General features: G+C 48.4%; 1 protein-coding gene across 4 annotated transcripts in view; it reads left to right on the forward strand.

The window, feature by feature from the left end:
- The window catches only part of rabgap1 (RAB GTPase activating protein 1), a 56,147-nt gene that overhangs the window by 4,228 nt on the left and 28,182 nt on the right, over positions 1–23,737 (forward strand). Inside the window, exons 2-14 of one of the 4 annotated variants that reach the window (XM_083669382.1) lie at positions 1,789–1,992; positions 4,044–4,073; positions 5,185–5,434; positions 5,794–6,007; positions 6,420–6,606; positions 7,728–7,885; positions 9,338–9,442; positions 9,983–10,049; positions 11,949–12,051; positions 12,298–12,467; positions 13,024–13,192; positions 13,955–14,048; positions 17,181–17,331. In XM_083669382.1, the coding sequence (XP_083525508.1) occupies positions 1,840–1,992; positions 4,044–4,073; positions 5,185–5,434; positions 5,794–6,007; positions 6,420–6,606; positions 7,728–7,885; positions 9,338–9,442; positions 9,983–10,049; positions 11,949–12,051; positions 12,298–12,467; positions 13,024–13,192; positions 13,955–14,048; positions 17,181–17,331 (1,851 nt within the window). In that variant the 5' untranslated portion in view covers positions 1,789–1,839. The remainder of the gene's footprint in view (positions 1–1,788; positions 1,993–4,043; positions 4,074–5,184; positions 5,435–5,793; positions 6,008–6,419; positions 6,607–7,727; positions 7,886–9,337; positions 9,443–9,982; positions 10,050–11,948; positions 12,052–12,297; positions 12,468–13,023; positions 13,193–13,954; positions 14,049–17,180; positions 17,332–23,737) is intronic. The other 3 variants (XM_083669383.1, XM_083669384.1, XM_083669385.1) reach the window with 3 other exon arrangements.

A 23,737-nucleotide genomic window follows, 5' to 3' on the forward strand; every position in this document is an offset into this window, starting at 1 on the left:
ACACCCAGAGGTCAGATAGTAATCAGACCCATACAGGAGTGCTGAAACAGAAGGCAGGGTGGTTTGTCTGTGTGTTTCCCACCGTAGGCTCCTGCCAGACGTCATCCCTCACACCCACAAAACCCGTCACTCGACTCTGCAAGCCTGCACGTTTCCGCAACAAAGCGGAAAAACAACACCACACATGGAATCATGGGCTTTATCTTAAAGACATATCAGTAGTCTGGTTTGGACAAGTGTGTACTAACTACTGACTTGAGTAGCTGAGCTAGCCTGTTTTCACTGAAGGGGTAGTAGGCTTACTGTTGTTTAGCATAGCATAGGCCTAGCTGTTCCTAGGTTAGCAACTGTGTCATATACAAAAGAAAAGCCTAGTTGAAAAGGTGATTGAAATCGACAAATATTTCAGTCATTCTATGTGGAACAACCGTGGGGCCTTTGTGTGCTTCCATGTTTGTTCCTCTTATTCCTCCATTGTTGGGAGGGGGAAGGATCCAAAAATAGCCTCTATGGTTTTGACCCGCTGCCAAAACTGCCTGTTGCTCTTTTCTTCCTGTTACACACTGGCACCTTCCCTTCTCTGTCTCTCTCTCTCTCTCTCTCTCTCTCTCTCTCTCGCTCTCCCTCTCTCTCTCTCTCTCTATATCTCTTGCTCCCTCTCTCTCTCTCCCCCCCCCCCCCCCCCTCTCTCTCTCCCCCCCTCCCCCCCCCCCTCTCTCTCTTCCTGTAAGGACCTGGCATATCTCTGTCCTTCCCTCCTCCTCCCTCGCGGCTCTTCCTGTAAGAGTAGTCAGCCATGTTAGCCCTGCGTGAGAAAAAGGCTCGTGTCAAACGTTACACAGAGCCTTTTATTGTTTTCTAGACTCTGCGGAATCAAAATGGTGGTTCATCAGGGAACAGCTCTGAAGTAAGCTCGTGCTCACCAAGAAACTTTGTGACTTGCGTATATTTCCGCTTCCAGAATCGCACGATAGCGTTCAGACATTTTGGGGGGAGAGCCAGTAACCCGTTTCAAAAGAGTCAAGTCAGTCAGTCATTTGGGTTCACTTTTGAATATCGCCATGGAGATGAATGGTGTTTTTGCATTGGACCGTGGATGTGTAATGGGAGTGCACATTCTCCCAGGCCCCGGCTCCCACTCACATCCCATTCACAGTCACACATTGGCCTGTTCTCCTTCTCTGAGTCCATGCTTCACCATGGCTTTTAGCCTACATTGCACCACCGTACTCTGATGCAGATGAACGGCGTTATTCTACTTGAAACAGGTCAATCCTCTTCTTCTCTTCTTCTCTTCTTCTCCTCTAGCTTGTTTTTCTGTCTCTCGTTCGTTTACTCCGTCTCCGTCTCAGTCTCTCTCTCTCTCTCTCTCTCTCTCTCTCTCTCTCGTTTTCCCTTTTCTCTTCACTCATTCTGTCTCTACTCTTCCACTTCTTCCCCTCTTGCGTCCCCCTCCTCTCTCTCTCTCTCTCTCTGTCTCTCTCTCTCTCAAACTCAATGCCCTTTCCTCGTCTGTCAACAGCACCTGCACACTGTCGCCCTCCGCAGGTTCTTATATGTAACTGCACCATTGCAAACTCTGCCTCCTATGCCGTTACCTGTATGAGAGAAGTCCTCCAGAGGCACACGCTAGACAGCTGTGAACATGTCCCAAAACTAGCCTACCCTTTCTACTGAAACGTATCTGGGTTTAAATGCTTATTCACGATTTCATTTCACCATGACTTTTCTTTTTTTGTTTGTTTGTTTGTTTGTTTGTTTGTTTGTATTCCTTTCTTTTTTTCCTAGGTGATTTTACTCATTCCCCCTCATTCATGAGCCTGGCTTGGTTTAGCAGTCATGGATGACAAGGCTTCGGTCGGGAAAATTAGCGTGTCTTCCGACTCAGTGTCCACGCTGAACAGTGAGGACTTTGTGCTGGTGTCCCGGCTGGGGGACGAGACGCCCTCCTCCACTAATAACGGTAGCGATGACGAAAAGACGGGACTGAAGGTAAGATGAGTGCCTGAGTGGACAGAGCTCTGACTGGGTTGATATGGATAACCACTGGAGTAGTAGGAGTAGTAGTAGTAGTAGTAGTAGTAGAAGCAGTAAAAGTAGTAGTAGTAGCAGTAAAAGTAGTAGTAGTAGTAGTAATAGCAGTAGTAGTAGTAGTAGCAGCAGCCTATCGCTTAGTACACACAGGCAACTTACCTGTATGTCAAAGCCTCAATCAGTGGGCTGATGGACAGGTAAGAACATCCTATTAGGAGCAGACATGTCTGCCCTTTTCCGACCAGTAGCGTTCAATCAGTAGTTTTTGGAATGCTAGCGTCATAACCCGCCCACTTGACTAAAACGATTTCCCCCCTCCCCTTGAAAAACATCCCCTGCTGCCAACACACTCACTCTCATGCCGTCCTAGCCAATCCCATTCCATGCTTTGAGCTTTTTTTGGACACATTCCTCACTGACTTGCCTACCTCCTCTGTAACACACTTGTTTGTCCCCCTGCCATTCGCCTGTTCTGTTGTTGTGTGGTCCTGTGGAGAAAAATACTGTGATATCACATCCTGTTCGTACCGTTTGTGGGTCTGTGCAGGGTTCAACGTTGGGGGGTGGGGGTGGGGGGGGGGTGGAAGGGGAGACTGTTGTTTCACAGGGCCAGTCACAATACAGAGCTCAATCTTCCCATTAAGAGGAGAGGAGAGGAGAGGAGAGGATGCTGCTTCTGCTGAGGGCAGAGATGCAGGATGGAGCCTCAGCTAACCGCCGTCACAGAGATAGGAGGAGCCAGAGGGTTCACACGGCATCCATTTCCGTCCGCAGTCTGTGTGGAAACATAAGGATCGGGCTGGATGATTTTCAATGCTGGGGAAACGAACAAAAAAAAGTGTCCTTATTGATTTGTGCAAAACGTGTGTAAAGTCCAGGGTCTTACGATATTTTTCCGGCCACAGAGTGGAGCATGTTAGACCGAAAAAGACTTCATTTAAGGAGGGTGACTGCCGTGCACATGAGCAGTCTGAAGAGATCTTCTGCCCTCGTGAATAATTGCCGATACGCATGTACTGTGTATTGTGAAATATGAAACCTATCACTGACAAAACTCTGCACATGCCTGCAGTGGCTATGTTGCTAGTTTCCAGGGTGGACAACGGCTGGGTTTTGAGCCACTCAACCATTTTCTAATTCTAAAAAAAAAGCTACCATCCTGTGCCTCTCTTATGGGGAGGGGGGGGGGGGGGGGGGGGTCGAGTTACACAGACACACTCTCACTCTCCTCCTCAAGGCCATTCACCCCGTGGTGCTCTCTCAGCTGTGGTCTAGGTGGTGGTTTTAGTCCATTAAGGGCTCTCTCTCTCTCTCTTTCTCTCTCTCTCTCTCTCTCTCTCCCTCCCTCCCCCCCCCCTTTCCTCTCTCAGTATTGTCCATTAAGGGATCCATTTCTCTCTCTCTCTCTCCCCAGGCTCACTTTCACTCTTACTCCACACAGTCCCATCCCGCTGTTATCCTTCCCTCTGTATTTCGTCTAAGAATAGTTTTTCCTGTCATTGTTGGGAATAGGTGGTCACACACACCGTCACGCCCCCCCATCCCCTCCCCCCTCCATCACTGTCACGTCCTTTCCATTTCATGTCAGGTGCTGGGATTTGCATAAGTGATTGGCTCACACGTCAAAACATCGCCAGCTTCAATGGTGTACTGTTCTGTGTCTCTCCGGACCTTGTACTTCTGCCAAGGCTGTAGTGCTCTAAATGTGCCAGCAGATGGCGCTAGCAGAGTGTGATGCCCCACAGCTAGCGCTTAGCCAGGCTGGTCAATTTGTATGCTTAGATATAGTCCAGACAGAGGATATGTCTAGCTTACTGTACGGTACACATTACTGTTATAACAGACATCACATTGCACACACACACACCTATGTTTGTTGTAAAGTCATTCAGGTTCCTGATATTTCCTCCCTGTTGTTGTTCCATTCTGTCCCCCCTGAGCCCCCACAGTTAGGTGAAGAGGGTTTGTGTAGAAAAGGGTTTGTCTAAAACGTCTTGTTTGTTACGCAGGTGATTTCTGAGGAAGGGGTCAGCTTTAAGGTCAGTTTCTCTCTCTCTCTCTCTCTCTCTCGTCCTCTCCTTCACTCTCTCTTTCCTCTCCCTCTGTGCTGTGATGATGTGGTGACACTGTCTGTGCTCTATGCTCCTTTGTGTACTCTGATTGGCTGTTGAATGACTGATGGCCTGTTAGCTTTGTCCTGTTTAAAACGCTGTCGGGACATGTATGCCGCTGGCCCTGGTGCAGGGATGTTAGCTCCTAGGCCTAGTTGTCAACTCTAGTCCCAGGCCCCTTGACCCCAGACCCCATGCCTCCAACTACCCCTCAACAGCGCCCCCTGCTGCCCCGTGGCGTTAGGACGCTGCCGCAGGCAGCACGAGGCCCAGGGACTATGCTTTGCTGCCTTCACTGTCCCGTGGGAGCCAATTAAACAACAGTCCTGTCTGCAGCTCCCTGCTATCGCAGCCGTACGGTCAGGGGCAGGCTTCGCTTGGCCTTTCTCTCACCGTGCAGTGAGATTGTGTTCGGCTAATGTGTTTCTCCTAGATAGCCTGTTAGCTTTAAGGGAGAGGCCAAGACCATAGACGCTCTCTGACAGCTTTGTCTTTCCAGTCTCAGATAGCCAACAGTTTGTAAGTATACCAGTACAGCAGTTGTCTCCAGACACTTGTCGACCCACCTCTGGTGATCTGCAAGAATTTAATTCACGTATTAGAATTTTAATCCACGTGCTAAATTCACCTACTAATCACTGATAAGCATAATTAAGGAATCGGTTACTCACCACAATCACCACCTCAGGTTTGACGGGTCCCTCCCGTCTCCCTCTTAATTCAGCACTAAATACGCAAATCACTAAATCTACAGATCAACGTGAAATGTTGCAGCAGTATACCATTTGCCTAAAGGTCAAGGCATTTTATTGGACCAAGCAAGACTGCTTTGATGATTGTTTATATAGTGTTGATTATAGTGTTGATTATCTATGGATATAAGTTATTAAAGGAGAGGTCATTCTTCAGCAAATAATGAACCTTGTATTTTGACCACGTGTGTGTGTCCATGTCTGTGTGTCCATGTCTCCGTGTCCATGTCTGTGTGTGTGTGTGTGTGTGTGTGTGTGTGTGCGTGTGTGTGTGTGTGTGACGGCAGATCGTGGGGAACGGCAGTGAGCAGCAGCTACAGAGGGAGCTGGAGGATGTTCTGATGGACCCGTCTGTGGCCGAGCAGGTGTGCGGGGTCGGACTGGACCAAGCAGGCGGGGGGGACCATGGTCCCCCCACCACGGCTGTATCGCCGTCCCAGACGGACCCCGCACCCCCTAGCCCCCAGGCCAAAGTGGAGATGGTGCTGCCCGTTCAGACCGCCCAAGAAAGCGAGCTGAATGAGCGGTCGTACCGTGGTGAGTTACCGTCTGTATATGGTACGATGTTACCATCACTTCAGGATGCTTCCCCTCTGCCTTGTGACTGTTGACTTTGCTGTCAGAGCCAGGTCACAATGACATACACACACAAAAGAATGAAACCAGGTTTGGATTCCAGGTTGTAAGGGGAGGGGAGGGGAGGGGAGGTCCTGTGTGGCTCAGTTGTAGAGCATGGCGCTAGCAACACTCGGGTTGATTCCCTCTGGGACCGTACACACCAAACAAACAAAATGTATACACTCATTATACTGTAAGTCTCTCCTGCTTGTCTAACCCCCCCCCCCCTCCCCCGTCCTTGTGTGACCCCACCCCCCCCCACACACACACACACACAGCAGACGAGTCGTCATCGGAGGGCAGCCCCAGCACGCCCATCCCTGACGAGGACAGCGTGGTGTTCAGTAAGCTGACCTACCTGGGCTGCGCCTCGGTCAACGCCCCCCGCAGCGAGGTGGAGGCCCTGAGGATGATGAGCATCCTCCGCGGGCAGTGCCAGGTCCCTCTGGACGTCACCCTCTCCGTGCCCGGGGTCTCCGAGGGCACCGTCAGGTCAGGGTCCTACGTTTAACACAGATATCTCGGGTGGCATGCGTGCGTGCGTGTGTGTAGACAGAACAATTTAGACTCTCCATACAGAGTGAACCCACCAGATTATTATTATACACAGTGTGTTTATAGCTTCTGGTGTGTGTGTGTGTGTGTGTGTGTGTGTGTGTGTGTGTGTGTGTGTGTGTGTGTGTGTGTGTGTGTGTGTGTGTGTGTGTGTGTGTGTGTGTGTGTGTGTGTGTGTGTGTGTGTGTGTGTGTGTGTGTGTGTGTGTGTGTGTGTGTGTGTGTGTGTGTGTGTGTGTGTGTGTGTGTGTGTGTGTGTGTTACAAACATGTTGTCTGTCTGTTTGCTAAAGGCCAAAATGCCTTCAATTGTATGACACTCCAAACTTCGCATCTCGGCTTTAACTGCAGGTTGCTGGACCCCCAGACGAGCACAGAGATCGCCAACTACCCCATCTACAAGATCCTGTTCTGCGTGCGCGGCCACGACGGCACCCCCGAGAGCGACTGCTTCGCCTTCACAGAGAGCCACTACAATGCCGAGATCTTCCGCATCCACGTCTTCCGCTGCGAGATCCAGGAGGCGGTGAGGAATAGGGTATACTGAACGCACACACACACACACACACACACACACAGACAGACTGAGCACCAGGAGCTTAAACATCACCTTGAAAATCACCGCAGGTCTTCCCATCACCACACACCAACCGTATTAAATCACACACATTGTCCATCCAAATAGTAATCGCAGTTCATAAGGTGAACTGCAGGGGGAGCAAGAGGCTCTACCGTGTAGCTGCTCCGTAGAACCCTACGCCTCCAGGCCTCCATGCCCTCTGACAGCTCTCTGCCATAAACAGTACCGTGCCCACACACAAAGCCCAAACATTGATGTTTGAACTATCCCTGTGTCCTGTTTACCCGTCACTAGCCCGGCCCTCTGGCCGCTGTGTGTACAGACGCTGAAGTGGTCCTGTGTTTATGTCTAGCCTGCAGCCAGTCAGTCAGCTCGCTATGCCTGTACGGCCCCAAGTCAACGTAACAGTAACAATGCTCCCCTTCCCCTTATTCTCCTCCTACTCTTCTGTGTGTGTGTGTGTGTGTGTGTGTGTGTGTGCAGTGACCTGATTTCCCCTCCGTAGAGATGTGGTCCTCCTCTCCCAACCTTCCAGACAACACCCCCCCTTAGGTCCCAACCCCCCACCTACCCAGCTCTGCCTGGTGGGGGGTGTTGAGGCAGAACCCCCCTGTGCTGTGGATCTCTGTAGGGGACATGTTTGTGTCTGTGTCACTCACACTACAGTCCCCCAGATGTGTGTGTGTTTCTCATTGTATGTGCGTTTCTCTGTGTGTGTGTGTGTGTGTGTGTGTGTGTGTGTGTGTGTGTGCGTCACTGTGTGTGTGTGTGTGTGAGCTGACACCAGAGAAGTAAGGAGAGAGCCAAGTCGTGTGAGTGCAGATGACTCAACAAGCCAACGTTGGAGTCATTAGTTGATGTGCAGTGGGAGCTCGGAGGCAAATGCCTGTAGTGGGTCACCTCACATGAAAGAATACAGCTCACATGCTGGAAATGTAGCACACTCACTAATGCTGGAACTGTGTCACTCATCTTGCGTGACTCTAACAGTGTGTGTGTGTGTGTGTGTGTGTGTGTGTGCGTGCGTGCGACTGTGTGTGTGTGTGTGTGTGCGCGCGTGTGTGTTTTGGTCTTCGCAGGTCAGCAGAATACTGTACAGTTTCGCCACGGCGTTTAGGCGGTCAGCCAAGCGGACGCCCCTCTCATCCCTGCCACCGGCGCTGACGCCCGACAGCGACGTCTTCACCTTCACCGTCAGTCTGGAGATCAAGGAGGACGATGGGAAGGGGACCTTTAGGTAAGGTATGGCGCGGGGAAGGCGCGTCAGAGAAAGCGTGGCGTCGAGCCGCTATTCCCAGTGCCAGCCTCCTCACTGTTCTCCATATTTATTATTTATTTTTAATTCAACTCATTCTCAACAACCACATGTTCATAGGATTAGCTGTACTTAGGTCTGTTACATCCAACTCTCAAAAATGGACATAGCCTTCAATAAACAAGGACATTATAAAAATAGCAAGTTCATTTTCTTTTGGCTTTTCTTTTGGCTTCTTTCTTAGAAGTGTAGACACATGCTTCCTCTAATTTATCATCCTGCACAGCCTCCTCTGATCCCCCCCCCCCCCCACACACACACACACACACACCCTCCAGTTCACAAAGAGGCTTATTCACTACCAGGGCCGACACATCCTCACAGGAATTCATCACTGTGCCGGAGATTAGACAGCCTCTGCCTCATCAGCCAGAAAGGATGTCGGGTCCTCAGACGGTCACACTGTCACAAAGGGCGGCCCCAGACAAGCCTGTATGGAAAGCAAGCGCTGGCGCTTTTGGACAGAGGCAGAGCCCCCATTATCAACTCTCTGGGCTTCTGGTTGTTGTGAAAGTTGGAGGAGAGCAGCTAGTTAGCCTAGCCTAGCCTAGCCTAGCTCTCCTCTCTCCTCTAACCCCATCCTCATCCCCCTCCCCACCAAAGCTCTGACAAGGTTTGTTGTTTCCCACCGAAAAAAAAAACATTCACTTCCTTTCCCTCACAAACAGCCAAATACTACAACACGGGTTGATTCGAAAACAAAAACCAACTGTGGCGTATTTTTAGACGGGCCCATATTTCCCCCTCATTAAGGCATGGTTGATTATTTGTGGAATGTTGGGAACTAAACACAGCCTTCACACGCTACTGATACGTTACGATGTTCTGCCTCTTAGATACTAGGAGCAGCACAGATACTACTGTTGGAGCACACAGCAAACTGTGACACTTGAAACCATTGTAGGAATGCTGTAAAACCCTGAAACAGTCCTTTTTGACTTCAGGTGACTTTAACTGTGATACTGTACGATGCAGTCACCCCAGTGTTCATCCCCTAATACGGTTGCTGATAATCTCATGACATTTTTAGACACTGACGAACCCATATTTCCACCATCGTTCTTAAACCCAATGTCACCGTCCCAATATTTGTTTGATTCCTACCTATAATTTCAGTTTGTTGTGTCTCACAGCGTGCTTCAGATGCTTGCAGCGTGCGTCGTGTCTAAATAGTTTTTGATTTGTAGAATATCTGAAGAGAGTCTTTTACAATTACATCACGTTATTTACACCTTTCATGTGGTGTTGTAAGTGCCATGTTATGTTCTCAAGGCAATGAGACAAAACACACCAACACACTCACTCCGCTATTTGTAAATCCGGCGAAAGCGAATCACTTGGTGGTGAAAGTCGTCTCTGTTTTTGGTTTTCCAGCGCCGTGGCAAAAGACAAGCAGAGCTTTAAGCTGCGTCCGGGAATGGACAAGAAGATCGTCATCTACGTCCAGCAGACGTCCAATAAGGAGCTGGCGATCGAGAGGTAACTCCGACCCGTCGTTGTTCCAGTACAGTACATTTTCTCCTGGAACTGGTGGGACCCCAGCCCGCCGCCGCAGAGGTTTCTCAGTCAGAATGTCTCCTCCTTGTTATTCATAACAAGCCATAATTCTGTTATAATTGCTAAACAACGGCTGTTTCACGTCTGTCTGTTTCCGAGCTTAACTGTCCCAGTCTGGTACATGAGAACGTAATGCTGTAGATGTCCCCCTTTTTTTTTTTTTTTTCCAGAGCTTGCTAATTCTCTACGGTTAATAACATTATAACAATAACAACAGCTGGCGTTACCTTCTGATGAACTTCAACCTCATGGGTTTTGTGTTATTCTTTAGTTCTTTTACAGTAATGGGATTTGGAGGGCTTTGTGTTACTGTGCTATGTTCTGCCCTGTTTTAGAGACCCAGCTATTCTGCTATTTGAGGTGCGATTTTTGTCTGATGCTTTACACCTGGTTCCAACTGCTACTTTAATGAGGTGTGCTGTTCTCTGTATGTGTGTGTGTGTGTGTGTCTGTCTGTCACAGGTGCTTCGGCCTCCTGCTGAGCCCAGGCAAGAACGTGAAGAACAGTGACATGCACCTGCTTGACCTGGTGGGTGTAGGGGGACTGAGCTGTCATCCTGTACTAGTCTCCTCTGCTGCGTTCTCCTCCACGTTACACCTGCTCACCCGACACCGCCATCAGTCTGTACTGTTTGTTCTCTGCTGCCTGTACTTATCTAACCCTGCCTGATACTGTATGTCCCATCTGGGTCCATAGTTATCGGAAATCGCAGAATTACTCATAGGAATCATACTAAAAGCACAGTTATGATAAAAACTCATAGCTCAGAGTAGGCAGTGGGTGTGTTAGCAACCGTCTTACTCACCTGTACGATGAGGAGGACCAACGCTTAGAGAAATGAATTTCTTCTTGATTTTACAATTAAGCCACGAGGGACATTTTGATGACGTTCCTTAGTTTTCTCCCATATATCAGGTTTCAAGCATTGAATATAATAATAATAATATATGCCATGTAGCTGACGCTTTTATCCAAAGCGACTTACATTGCAGTGAGTGCGTACATTTCAGTATATATGGTCCCAGCAGGAATCAAACCTAAGTGTTGTTAGCGCCATGCTCTACCAACTGAGCCACAGAGGACCGAATATCCAGTGGAGTCGTAACAACACACTCTCAATTAAAATAATAATAGAAATGAACATAATTCATGACTTATTTCTTGATACCACCTTTTGTTCAACTTGCGGGTAAATAATTGCTATGGTTTATTTGGGTATAATAATAGTGATGGTATCACAATCAAATAGTTATTATACCCTATAATGTTTTTCCATTATGGATTTAGGGGTTATGTTACATTGATATGCATAGGCAGATTGTTTGCGGATCATTTTGGTGTCGAGTGCTGGGGAAATCAATAGTCTTTCGGATGATGTTTGGTGCTGTAGTTAATTAATGTTTGAGTTATTGCGCTGTTAATGGTTGTCTGTGATGGATCCAAATCGGCGTTATTGCACTGCTGCATTTTCCCAGTTGCCAAAAATGATTTTAATTTCTCGGGAGAGCACTAAATACCCTCCCTTGGATTGGGGACTGACAAAAATGATGCCATCCCAAAAAAAAAGAACCAAGCGGTATCTTTTAAGGAGCTCAGTGTTTTCAGATGTTTTTAAAACATCTCTATATCCCGTAATGTGCGTGTACTGTGCTTGCAGCCATCTCTCAGTAACTCACAACCGGTTAGGACTCCTCTTGGGGGCTGTTAAATACTCGCAGAGTTAGGAGCTCTTCGCGGTACGACCAAATGTACGTCACTCTCTGAATTTTTGGGCTGAATTTACGAGCTGTTTCCTACTCTAGAGAGGCTTCTCTCTCTTATTGAGACTTCTCAACAGCTCTAACTGCCGCCCCTGTTCTCTGTTTAACTGCGTAATCTGCCGTAACTGTCCTCAATGGTGACATCCTCTCTCTCTCACTCTTCTGTGGCGTACACTCCTTCACTCGAGTTGTGTCCTATTATCCACTCTAGAATCCCACTTGGTATGAAACAGTGTACTGTATTGGCCACGCGTTGTTAATTGCGGATGTTGGACCGTAGATTGAAAAACCCGTCTCTTGAAAAACCCATCTCTCTCTCTTAACAGTCCTTCCTAAGCCCTCTTCAACCCCACTACCCTCCCTGTACTAACCCTAACCCCAACCCTTGAGACCTCTTCAACCCCACTACCCTCCCTGTACTAACCCTAACCCCAACCCTTGAGACCTCTTCACCCCCCACTTCCCCCCTGTACAAGTTCTCTCCTGTTAATAAATAATTAAATGCTTCTGGCATTACGACTGCCAACGGCCCCTGGTGTGAGCATTGATTACTTTGTCTTATGATGTCTGTTGGATAAATTATTCACTTACTTAAACAAATGTATTTGTCGCTTTGGATAAAGGCGTCTGCTAAATGCCATCAATGTAAATGTAAATGTCTCCGTAGGAGTCGATGGGGAAGAGCTCAGACGGAAAGTCCTACATCATCACAGGGAGCTGGAATCCCAACACGCCTCAGTTCCAGGCTGTCAATGAGGAGACCCCCAAAGGTAAGACAGACAGACAGACACACACTAATATGACCACTCCACATTCTGTTATGTAGCAGTGTCATGTTATGCCTTGCAGTTCCTTTACGTGACCTTATGTCTGTGGTGTCTGTGATGTCTGTTGATAAAGGGTTGTGTTCGATGTGTTCGAGTCCTATCCATGACCATGGTTGATCAGGGTCGTTCCACTGCTTAAATATCTAGGTTTCTCTTGATATCGATGAGGGTTTGTGTTGTGTTTGGCAGATAAGTTCATGTACATGACCACGGCGGTGGACCTGGTCATCACGGAGGTGGAGGAGCCGGTGCGCTTTCTGCTGGAGACCCGAGTCCGGGTGTGTCCGCCCAACGAGAGGCTCTTCTGGCCCTTCAGCAAACGCAGCTACACAGAGACTTTCTACCTGAAACTCAAACAGGTCAGACAGACATCAGGACTCTCCTTGATGAGCTCCTTTTTATTAGTGCGTTTCTGACCGTAGCTTCTTCACCATACATACGTCCCTGAAACCAAGAACCCTTCCTCCTGATGGGTGGTTGTTCTACCAATCACTTCTCTGTTTGTGAAGCTAGCTGAAACGTGTCTCTCTCACACTCTCTCTCTCTCTGTGTCTCTCTCTCTCTCTGTCGCTCTCTCTCTCTCACACTGTCTCTCCGTCTCTCTCTCTCTCTCTTTCTCTCCTGTCTCTCTCTCTCTCTCTCTCTCTCTGTCTGTCTGTCGCTCTCTCTCTCTCTCTCTCCGTCTCTCTCTCTCTGTCTGTCTGTCGCTCTCTCTCTCTCTCTCTCTCTCTCTCTGTCTGTCTGTCTGTCTCTCTCTCTCACACACTGTCTCTCCGTCCCTGTCTATCTGCCCCCCTCTCTCTGTCTCTAGCCACTCGTGAGAGGGCCACAAATCACTTCTTTTTTTGTTTGTTTATGTTCCGTAACTGTTTCTCTGTGTTTCTCATTCCCCTGTGTGTCCCCGGCTGTCTGCAGATGGAGAGAAAGGAACGGAAGAGTATGTCAGACACGCTGTACGAGGTTCTGAGTCTGGAGAGCGAGGCGGAGAGGGAGAGGAAGAAGACCACGGCCAGTCCCAACATCCTGACGTCGGCCTCCCACGGATCCATGGTGCCATCGCCCCCCGACGATGAAGAGGAGGAAGGTGAGCAGTCATTTACACTTGACATTTATGGCATTTAAAAGACGCCTTTACCCAAAGCGACTTACCAACAAATACATTTGTCTAAGGAAGTGAATCATCTATCCGTCAGTCATCATGAGAAAAGATCTAGGCCAGGCCTATTGGCAGTCACAATGCTAGAAGAAGGAAGAATTACTTTTATTTATTTATTTATTCATTTAATTTATTTACAGTAGAGAAACTTGTACAGGGAGATAGTGGGGATGAAAAGGTCTTTAGGAAGGACAGTTAAGATGTAGCCTGAAGAGATGGGTCTTCAGTCTATGGCGGAAGATAGGTAGTGACTGCAGTCCTGACAGCATTGGGAAGCTCGTTCCACCAGCGTGGGCGCCCCGTCCTCCCCTGCGCCTCTCTCTCTCTCTCTCTCTCCCTCTCTCTCTCTCTCTCTCTCTGTCTATCTGCCACCCTCTCTCTCTCCCTGTCTGTCTCTATCTCTCCATAGCAGCGGCTCACAGTACAGTTTGTACTTTGCCACTCTTGATATACGACATGTAGGTGTATCTGTCTACCTCAGCAACCCTGGCTGTGTTTGTCTGTCGTCCAGCCTTTAGTCTCTGCACGCCACGGCTTGTTTGTGTCTTATCAGTCCAGCTGTTCTGTCCGTGTGTGTTGTATGTGTCCTGACCCCGGTGTTAGGGATCTATATGTCAACATCTATGCATGTGTGTGTGTGTGTGTGTGCGTGTGTGTGTGTGTGTGCGTGTGTGTGCGTGTGTGTCACAGACAATGACGAGCCGTTGCTGAGCGGCTCGGGAGACGTGTCAAAGGAGTGTGCAGAGAAGATCCTGGAGACCTGGGGAGACCTGCTGTCCAAGTGGTGAGTGAGGAGGAAAGATCTCAGTCATCATTATAGTATATGACCATGTTGATTTCCAACACGCCCCCCCCCCCCCCCTTTCACTGTTGTCGTCGAAGCAGTGCACTCCTAGGAACTGTAAGTCATAGCCTGTATGTTGCCCCCCCCCCCCCTTTTTTTTACCTTTGCTCATATTAGTTCAGCATTCAAAGTGATGCATAAAAACAGGTCATAAAGTTACCAAAGGTAATAGAGGAGGATGTTATTTGAACTTTGTTTCATTTTGTTATTTCAACTGTGCAATCAGAACAGTGTGAGTGTGTCAATGGCTGGGGGAGGGGGGGGGGGGGTCCAGTAGAGCTGAGCTGTCAGGAGAAGGATCGATGTCCTGGGTTTTTAATTTTCCTGTCGATCGGTCGGCGCAGGCATGTCAGGGAGAGAGATGAGGGGACTTACTGTTGGCACGGTGATGGAGTGCCCTCAGAGAGTTAAAGATGTCCACGCTGCAGCTGAGTTATGGCCCAAATCACAGCTTCTTTAACATCCTTCACTTGAGGTTAAGAGTTCCTTTACCGTACCATGGTATTGCAGGTATGAAATCATAAAAGCAAGTGAAATCAGGACACATACTGCAGGCCTGTGCTTGTATGTCGTATGGTCTCCTGATCTGAACAATATTTGGTAGCAGCTGGGTTGCCTGTCCTATACAAGGGTTGATGCTTTAACAGCTTTATTGCCCCCTGCCCCAGCACACACACACACACACACACACACACACACACACACACACACACATCCTGCTAATTTCAGAACTCATTCATGGATGGGGAAATGAGAGATATTTTAATCTGTGGATGTGGGGATGTAAAGAAAGAGGATTGGGGGGGGGGTTCACATCCAGATAGGCAGCTTATTAAGATTATTTCCCGCTCCCATTACTCTCATTGTTCTTAATCAAAACCTCGTGAAGAATTGAATTAAAAAGTCCCGGAATTTAATTAGGGGCGCTCAGTAGCTTGTGTCTGAACTGTGAAGTGCCGGTCACATCTGTAGCCCCCCCCCCCCCCCCCCTCTCTCTCGCTCCCTCTGAAGCCATACTTCAGAAAAGGGAGGGTGGGTGGGTGGAGGGGGGGGGGGTCTATTGGCATTCCAAAATGATACAAACACTGGGGACACACAAGGGAGAAGCTTTCTAAAGCGCTTTATCTCTAGGCTTGCCTTGGCTAGGGTGTCTCTCTGGAGAACGGCTGTGTTGACTTAAGCACACAAAAAGTGTGTTTAGGAAGCGCGCCTTCTTTTACCTGGTAAAGAACGGTAACGAATGGCGTCATGAGATCGGCAGTGTACTGTGTGTACCTTGCATGTGCCCAGAGCTGTGATGATGATGATGATGAACATGCAGGGCCTCGGGAGTCGTTTTTAAAAGCATTCCCTTTGGGGGGGATCAGTCCTGGTTTGACTCGCAATCCCACTCAAAGCATGCCTTGTTTTCATTTTGTATTTGTTTGTTTGGGGAAGAAACGTCACGCGTTGCATCACCAAGTAGTCTGAGCAAATAAACAAATCCGGAGATAAACAAAGACGCAGGATAAAGTGGACAACTCATGTCTGTCTGTCCGTCCGTCCGTCCGTACCCTAGTCATATGCACCGGTACCGTTACCCCAGCGGCTTCTGGGAAGAGTCAGAGGGAGAGAGTGTCTCTTTGTGTCTGGCTTGACCGTGTTCTCCCTTCGGGGCAACATCATACCTCGTAGATAAGAGGTATTTTGCCCTTTTAGATCAACTGCATCACCATCATGACCCCCATACCTCCTGATCAGTCCAGATTACGCAGAGACATAGTTCATACGCACTGAATCTGGCTCTGTGCCCTCGTAGCCAGTGGCTCTGTCAGGAGGAGGAGGGATTTTCGACGGTGACCAAGCTCACTGCAGCTGGCCCAACCTCAGTCACGGGTCCAAAATCAGCTCGGCTGAGAGAGAGAGAGAATCAGTCGGATGGTGGTTAATGAGTCATGAATGTTTTGTCTCTGAAACTGAACTGGTATGTTACACCCCAGAGAGACAAGGCCATACTGTATGTAAGGGGTAATTTATTTACCACTTGCATACAGTAGTACTTACTCATATAGGGTGAAACCCTAACTTGAGATCCACTTGAGAATTATGCAGTTAAGTCCAAGTATTAGCGCAAATTTCCTATTGCTCTCCTTTCTGGTCTACCCAAGAAAGCTATAAATAGGCTACAGATCATTCAGAATGCAGCAGCACGTGTACTAACCAAGACCAGAAGGAGAGCACACATGTCACCTGTCCTAAAGTCCCTTCATTGGTTGCCTGTCAGTTTTAGGATAGATTATAAGATCCTTTTATTGGTGTTCAAATCACTCAATGGACTAGCACCTGAATACTTGTCAGACATGCTTTTAATATATGCTCCCTCAAGATCACTCAGGTCCTCTGGCACTGGCCTTTTAGTTGTTCCCTGGGTGAGGACAAAGAACTCTGGGGAGGCGGCATTTAATGTCTATGGTCCTGGCCTCTGGAATAATAAACGGTAATATAACGGTTCGTTGCTGCAGATTTGTCGGCTGCACATCCGTGACGCGAATCTCCCGTTCCACCACATCCCAAAGGTGCTCTATTGAATTGAGATCTGGTGACTGTGGAGGCCATTGGAGTACAGTGAACTCATTGTCATGTTCAAGAAACCAGTTTGAGATGATGTGAGCTTTGTGACATGGGGTGTTGTCCTGCTGGAAGTAGCCATCAGAAGATGGGTACACTGTGGTCATAAAGGGATGGACATGGTCCGCAACAGTACTCAGGTAGGCTGTGGCGTTTAAACGATGCTCAATTGGTACTAAGGGGCCCAAAGTGTGCCAAGAAAATATCCACCACACCATTAGATATTTGCGTTAACGTTTTTGTGGAGGTTTTGTCCTGCGTTTCGTCTCCTTATTCAAAATAAGCTCCCTAAGACGGCATCGCCAAGATGTCGGCGGAGTGAACCGGCTTCCTTAAAAGCGTTAACGAGCAGTTGAACAGGTGTCCCTAATAAAGTGGCCGGTGAGTGTATATTATATAGAGGGTACAGTGTGTTCTATTATGGTTGCTGGCTAAGACTTTCCTCCCTCTCCTCTGTCCTCCCAGGCATCTGAACCTATCGGTGCGGCCCAAGCAGTTGCCAGCGCTGGTGCGTAGCGGGGTGCCCGAGGCCCTCAGGGGCGAGGTGTGGCAGCTCCTGGCAGGGTGCCATAACAACGACCACCAGGTGGAGGAGTACCGCACCCTCATCACCAAGGTAGGCCTGGACAGAGTACACAGTTATACTAGAGATATTCCGCTCCCTTGATTTACTACTGGGTTTGCGGGAGATGGGGAAGATGGCGCCAGTCCCACGTGGGGATACATTTCTGACCGATTACCACACAGTTGTAGATTAGCGTGACTGAGGATTCAGTAACGCTAGCGTTGCTAGGACGGCGTCTTTCTTGCACCGTTTCCCTAGCAACGCCCGTGAAAGACTAGAACCGAAGGCTAGGACCGAGCCAAATAAAGTGTCTTTTTGTCAAATAAATAAATAAATACTAAGTTTTAACAATCAAATGACGTGAAATGAGCGTGAAACGTTTCTACACACTTCAGTGATTTTGAAAAACCAAAAAGGAAAAGTTGCTGATCCGTATCATTTTGGGCGGTAAGTGGAGTTTTTGTGGAGGTTTTGTCCTGCGTTTCGTCTCCTTATTCAAAATAAGCTCCCTAAGACGGCATCGCCAAGATGTCGGCGGAGTGAACCGGCTTCCTTAAAAGCGGCTTTGGCCGGAAACCCCGAGGGATAACACACATACACAACACACACCGGATCACAGTGGAAATAGCTGAGCATGCTAGGAGAGTGAGTGTTTGGGAGTTAAACCCCCATTATGTAACTTCTGCAAGGGGTAAACGTCCATGTGAAACTAGCTGTTTATTTACTTTGGGGATTTTGACATTGTTATTTGAACTTGGGCATAGTATTTTAAGAGTGTTATTTGATATTCTCCCACATTTTGGGAAACTGGGTCCTACATCTGGTCCTCTGTGGCTCAGTTGGTAGAGCATGGCGCTAACAACGCTTAGGTTGCGGGTTTGATTCCCGCTGGGACCATATATACTGAAATGTATGCACTCACTGCAATGTAAGTCGCTTTGGATAAAAGCGTCAGCTAAATGACATATATTATTATATATTCTATATATATTTACATCTGTGATATCGTTGTTTAAGGGTGGGTGGGTGTCATGTACAGTAGCCAGCCTTAACAATGAGTAGCTAGCGTTTTGGGAGAAGAGGAGAGCCCTCCTCTGCCTGTCTTGCAATGGGAAGAGACAGCTGCTTTTCCCCCGCGTCAGGTCACATCACACACAGGGATGCTCAGCTCTGTTGAACGCCACGGCTCCCACACGCCCAGCCTGCCCTGACCCGTTCCCCTTTGCTAGTTCTCTCCTGCTAACGCCATAGCCCTGCAGACCCGTTTAAGTATTTATGTGGATTTTGGCAATGGTGATGATTTAGTCGTAGAACGTGATTTTGAAGTAGAACAATTACACAACTGACGGTCCATGATTAATGAAATATGCTGGAGTTTTTTCATTTTCAAGAATTACATTTGGATTTGAATTGCATTTTGTGGAAACTGTAAACAGACAGTTTTACCCAGCGCATACAAAGAACCTTGGCACAGGTTTAAATAATGTCATGTGACACGAAGATGGCTCCATATTCCTCGAAAATATTGGAACGAAGCTCCAGTAGTAGTGCTGATCGTATCTTCTGCGTATCTGACCCTGAATAACTGACATCGGCAGCCATTTTGTGCCCTGGTGTTGCACATATGAGCCCATGAAGGGATCTGAGGTGAAGACCTCTGTGCTTTTATCTTCCTAAGTGGAAGATGATGGTTCACTTATCTCACAGTGACCATCTCTGAATCTAAATGACCATTTAAAGCAATTATTTGTCCTACTCCTCAATGTCCCATTTGGTCTTAATGTAATTTCTATGTAATGTGACTGCTGGGCAGCCCCTTGTTAGGGTTCAGCGTTTTGCCCTTTGGCGCTGGACTGCGCTGCAAGCTCTTTCCTTCCTCTATAGTATGAGGTGTGAGTGAGTGAGTGGGTGAGTACTGTATGTGTGTGTAAGTGTGTGTCTTCATGTGCGCGCGTGTGTGTCCGTGGCTCCGAGTGATCGATAGCTCTCTCAGAACCAGAACCGCGTCGTTCATCAACTTCATTCCCCTCACGTTTGGGTATCTGTAATGTGTCAACGTTTCTCTCCTCGGGAAGCGTCGCGGTAACAGTTGACCTTGGCTTCCGTGGCACTCAAGGACACGACATCACGACTCGACTTATTATACACGCAAATGACAACAGAGGGTCAGTCTGGTCATCATAAGCACCTCCTCACCACAACCATATCCACGGCGCAGGAGGCCGACGCGTTACAGCAAGCAGGGCCATGCGTTTCTCGCAGATGTTTGTTGACCACACCGTAAGTGTGTAGAGCTGTGGTGACTTAGCCCTGCAGTTTGTTTGTTCGCCTGGCGACGGCGCGCAGTGTTTTTTTTTTTGTCAACCGCCATTATGTAAAGTCAACATCCCGTGGCAGCCTGGGTCCCAGGTGGCCACAAGATGTTCCCCTCCGCTCCGATCCCCTCGCCTCTACCCTCACCTCCGTCCCCGTCCAGGGAGTTTGTCAAAATAAACTCCCGTCACATGCAGTCACGGGGTTGCGTGTGTGTGCGTGTGTGCGCGTGTGTGTGTTCACGCGTTAGTGTGATCCTACCCATCGCCTGTCACGTCATAGACGTGATTAGCCAAGATAATATCTATTGTTAGACTGATAATGACTTTGTAAAAAAGCTCAAATGGTAATACAATTACCCAAATGGTAATACAAGCCACAATGGTTCCTGTGTACTAGTGTTGAGAGGATGGCGCATTGATCAGGATGAGAGTAGACCTGACAGTGGAGGAGGGGGGGGGGCGCCAGATTTATGGGCTGACAGCGAAGGTTTGTGGAGCACTTGACCGCCGAGACGATTGATGCTTTACTTAGCATCATCAAAGTAGAACTGGGTGATGATTTGAGACATCCTCAGACAGGAGACGGCGGCCCCCTCTCACACGCAACCAGGCCACCGCTGAGGAGAAGAGCAACAGTTCAGCAACAGGAAATATCGTCAACATTCTTTTTGATCCTGTCGGTGGAATGTGCGGATGGGGACTCCCCCCCCTCTGTCTGTGATAACAGCTCAAGGCCAGTGTCTTTTCAGAGGTGTTTACGCTACGATTATTTGACAGATATAGAGTACCAGTCAAAAGTTTGGAAACACCTTCTCATTCAATGGTTTTTCTATATTTTTTTTAAATTATTTTCTACATTGTAGATTCATATTGAAGACATCAAAACTATGAAGGAACACACATGGAATTATGTAGTAGACAAAAAAGTGTTACACAAACCAGAATATGGTTTATATTTTAGATTCTTCAAAGTAGCCGCCTTTTGCTTTGATGACAGCTTTGCACACTCTTGGCTAGTTTGCGTCCAAACGTTTGACTGGTACTGTACGTTGACACTGTACAGTCCGGTAGGAACTTCCTACAGTCCGGTAGGAAGCACAGCATAGGGGAAATGATTTGTTGAGATTATTGATGCAAAAAAAGAATTCCCCACGGTGTTGACCTTTTTGGAAGTGTGGTAGTTAGCCATACTGTTGCTAACTGCGCCGGGTCCTTATCGTTCCATGTCCCCCCCCCCCCCCCCCCCCCTCCCTCCCTCCTTCCGTACCGAGCACTGTTTGTGAATGGTACATCCTCCCCATCCCATGTGTCTGTGTGTGTACAGTCTGTCCCCTTTCTTTGTGTCCTTGTCCTTCCAGTACAGTACAGTACAGTATGTGGACCATGGCTGTGGAGAGGACAGGAGGTCCTGTCGCTGTCCTGTGAACTCTAACTACATTCCCCACCACATTGACAGCTCTGCCCTGTGACCGTGAGACAGAGAAAGAGCCATGTCTGTGACTGTAACCAACTCATTAGAGCCTGCAATGGCCCACATTCTTTCCTGGCTTCGTGAATTATATAGGCGTGAATGCAGGCAGGGAGCCAGCCAGCCTAGCAGTGTGTGAGTGCATATAGAGGGCCTCAGTGTCACTGATGAAGACACTTTCTGTGTACACTTCCAGAGTAATCCTAGTACTGTACACGGGGGACTAAGCTAACACACACAGTCCAGGCAATGTCTGTTGTTGTTGTTGTTGTTGTTGTTGTTTTTGGCAATACGCCATAGGCCCACTTGTTGCCCTTAGTTGAACTGAGCTGAGATGCGTGTGTATATACATTGTGACTCATATGACCTGCAGGTGAACTCCCCAACCCCCACCCAGGATCATCCTAGGTTACTCACAACAAACATTCAGTTGTATTAATGGCATGTGTTTGTTTGTTTGTTTGTTACTTTTTTTTTTTTTTTTTTTGGAGGGTCTGGGGAGTTAAACAAAGAGCTATCAGATCCATTGAAATCTGAAAGTAATTTGTTTTCTGTGTTGTTTTCCTGGTTGCTGTTGACAATATGTCAGTGCTTGTATACACACAACCTTAAGTGTGCCCAACATCACATCTATAATTCAAGGTCTAGTGGAGTTGCGTGACAGGTCTAAATATCATGGGTAAAGCTATTATTCTGCTTTCTGCAAATCCTCCATTGTATTTGATTCAATGGCAGCAGGAAATACCAACAGTTTGACCCAAATTCTATTTAAGGGTGCAGCAGCGTAACCAGGTGGTTACTAAGAGCTCAAGTTAAAAAAAAAAGAAGAAAAAAAAAGGCTGGGTTGAAAATCTGTATTTTCCAGTGTATAATCCTGTGTAGTGTTTCCACAGAATATGGAATATAAACAGTCTCTGGATTGACGTTACGGCACACTGCTGCATAGGTTTATTGTCCATTGAGCTCCTGAGTGAGTGCGGTGGTTTCCATGTCTAAATCAGACTCTAAACACTGAAAGAAGGGTGAAAATGGATTTGATTTGCCCTTTGGAATCAGCATCAAAATTTCCATGCAGGCTCCTTCACAGTTCACCGTGTCTGACGCCAGTCTCCGATCCTCCCTGCAGACTTGTTGTTGCCATAGCAGCGCTCGCTGGGTCGGGCCAGTGCCGGGTTATATCGGGGAAATAACCATGGAGAATTTAAGTTCTATTGGAAGGTGATGAGACAACTACTGCCAGTTTCCCAAATCAGCTTTTTACCCTGATCCACTACACCGGTACAGGCCAACTTCCCAGATTTTTATTATAGGGAAGCAGCAGGACATGAGTCCTGTATGGCAATAATAGACTGACTATTATTATTATTATTATTATTATTGGCCTATTATTGGTGAATCATAGGGGGATTCCAGCCTCATCAGTGATGACTCCTCCTGTGTGTGTGCCATGTGTGAACCTGTGGTTGGTACCCTCCTCATGTCTGCTGCTGTCCACATGATGTTGTGTTAGGGTTTCCGTGGTTACGGTGGGTAGGCACTCTAGCTGCCTCTCCTCACACGCGCACGCACGCACGCACACACACACGCACAAACACAACACAACCCCACACTTGTTCTGCAGCGGGATCCTGGTCCAGTGGCGGGCGGCGGTTGGCGGGCGGCTGAACCCAGCCCATCCCCATACTGCCTCCAGATGTGCTTGCCTCTGTCCATAAACACAGCCAGAGAGGTCAGACACTGGCTTGCCGCTGACGCCCCACGCACACCGCCTCATACGGCGAGCAAAAACAAACGCTCCCACAATGCCCTGCCTGTTCGCTGCCCGTCTGACTCCGCTCTCCCCCCCCCCCCCCCCCCGGCCCACACCGCAGAGACGCACAAGTCCTCTGTCCTCCGGTAGCATCCTTGCTCTGACACAGCCAACAACCTCAATGCCTCATCTAGAGCAGAGCCTTCAGCCAGGTTCGCGAAAGGTTGCGTAACTTGTTCTATTGTTGCCATGTTCTGATATTTATTACGTGAGATTTTATCATGGCACACTGTGGATATCGTGTTGTTGTTGTGTGTTTTTTAGCCCCGTCCAGGGACCACAGACAAATGCAGGCGTAGCAAAATTCACTCTCAGGGACCTACATGGCTGTTCACGATAAGGTAGTTAGTTATTATTATTATTATGATTACGCATCACCCATGTTCCATGAATAAGAATAGATATGCTTATCGACTGAAAGTGCGTGACTGTTTATCGGCGACCAGCGTTGTGGACGAGCTTGTTGTCAGTCGTACCTACAGCTCGACGTCGTGCTACAGAGAGAGCTACCTGGACGGAGCTGGGTGCTAAACCTGCGCAGATGTGGCATCCCTGCCTGCACCCGCCAGAGCGTCTTGAGTAGATGAATGGCACGCTCCCCCTTCTCTCTCTCTCTCTCTCACGTAACGGATGAGCACAGCCTTGACGACTCCCCACCTTTCAGACGGCGCTATTTATAGCCCCTCGTGTGGCACGCTGAGGAGGTGCGTGAAGGCAGAGGGAATGTGTCTAGAGCGCGGGGGAGCGCAGCGTGTCCGACCGAGGAGGGGCAGGGCGGTGTGTGTGTGTGTGTGTGTGTGTTCGGCTCCATCACGCTACACCCGTCGCTCTGCCACGAGGCCTAAACGCTGCGGACCTTAAGCC

This window comes from Argentina silus (assembly GCF_951799395.1).
Source record: "Argentina silus genome assembly, chromosome: 5".
NCBI classification, from domain to species: Eukaryota; Metazoa; Chordata; class Actinopteri; order Argentiniformes; family Argentinidae; genus Argentina; species Argentina silus.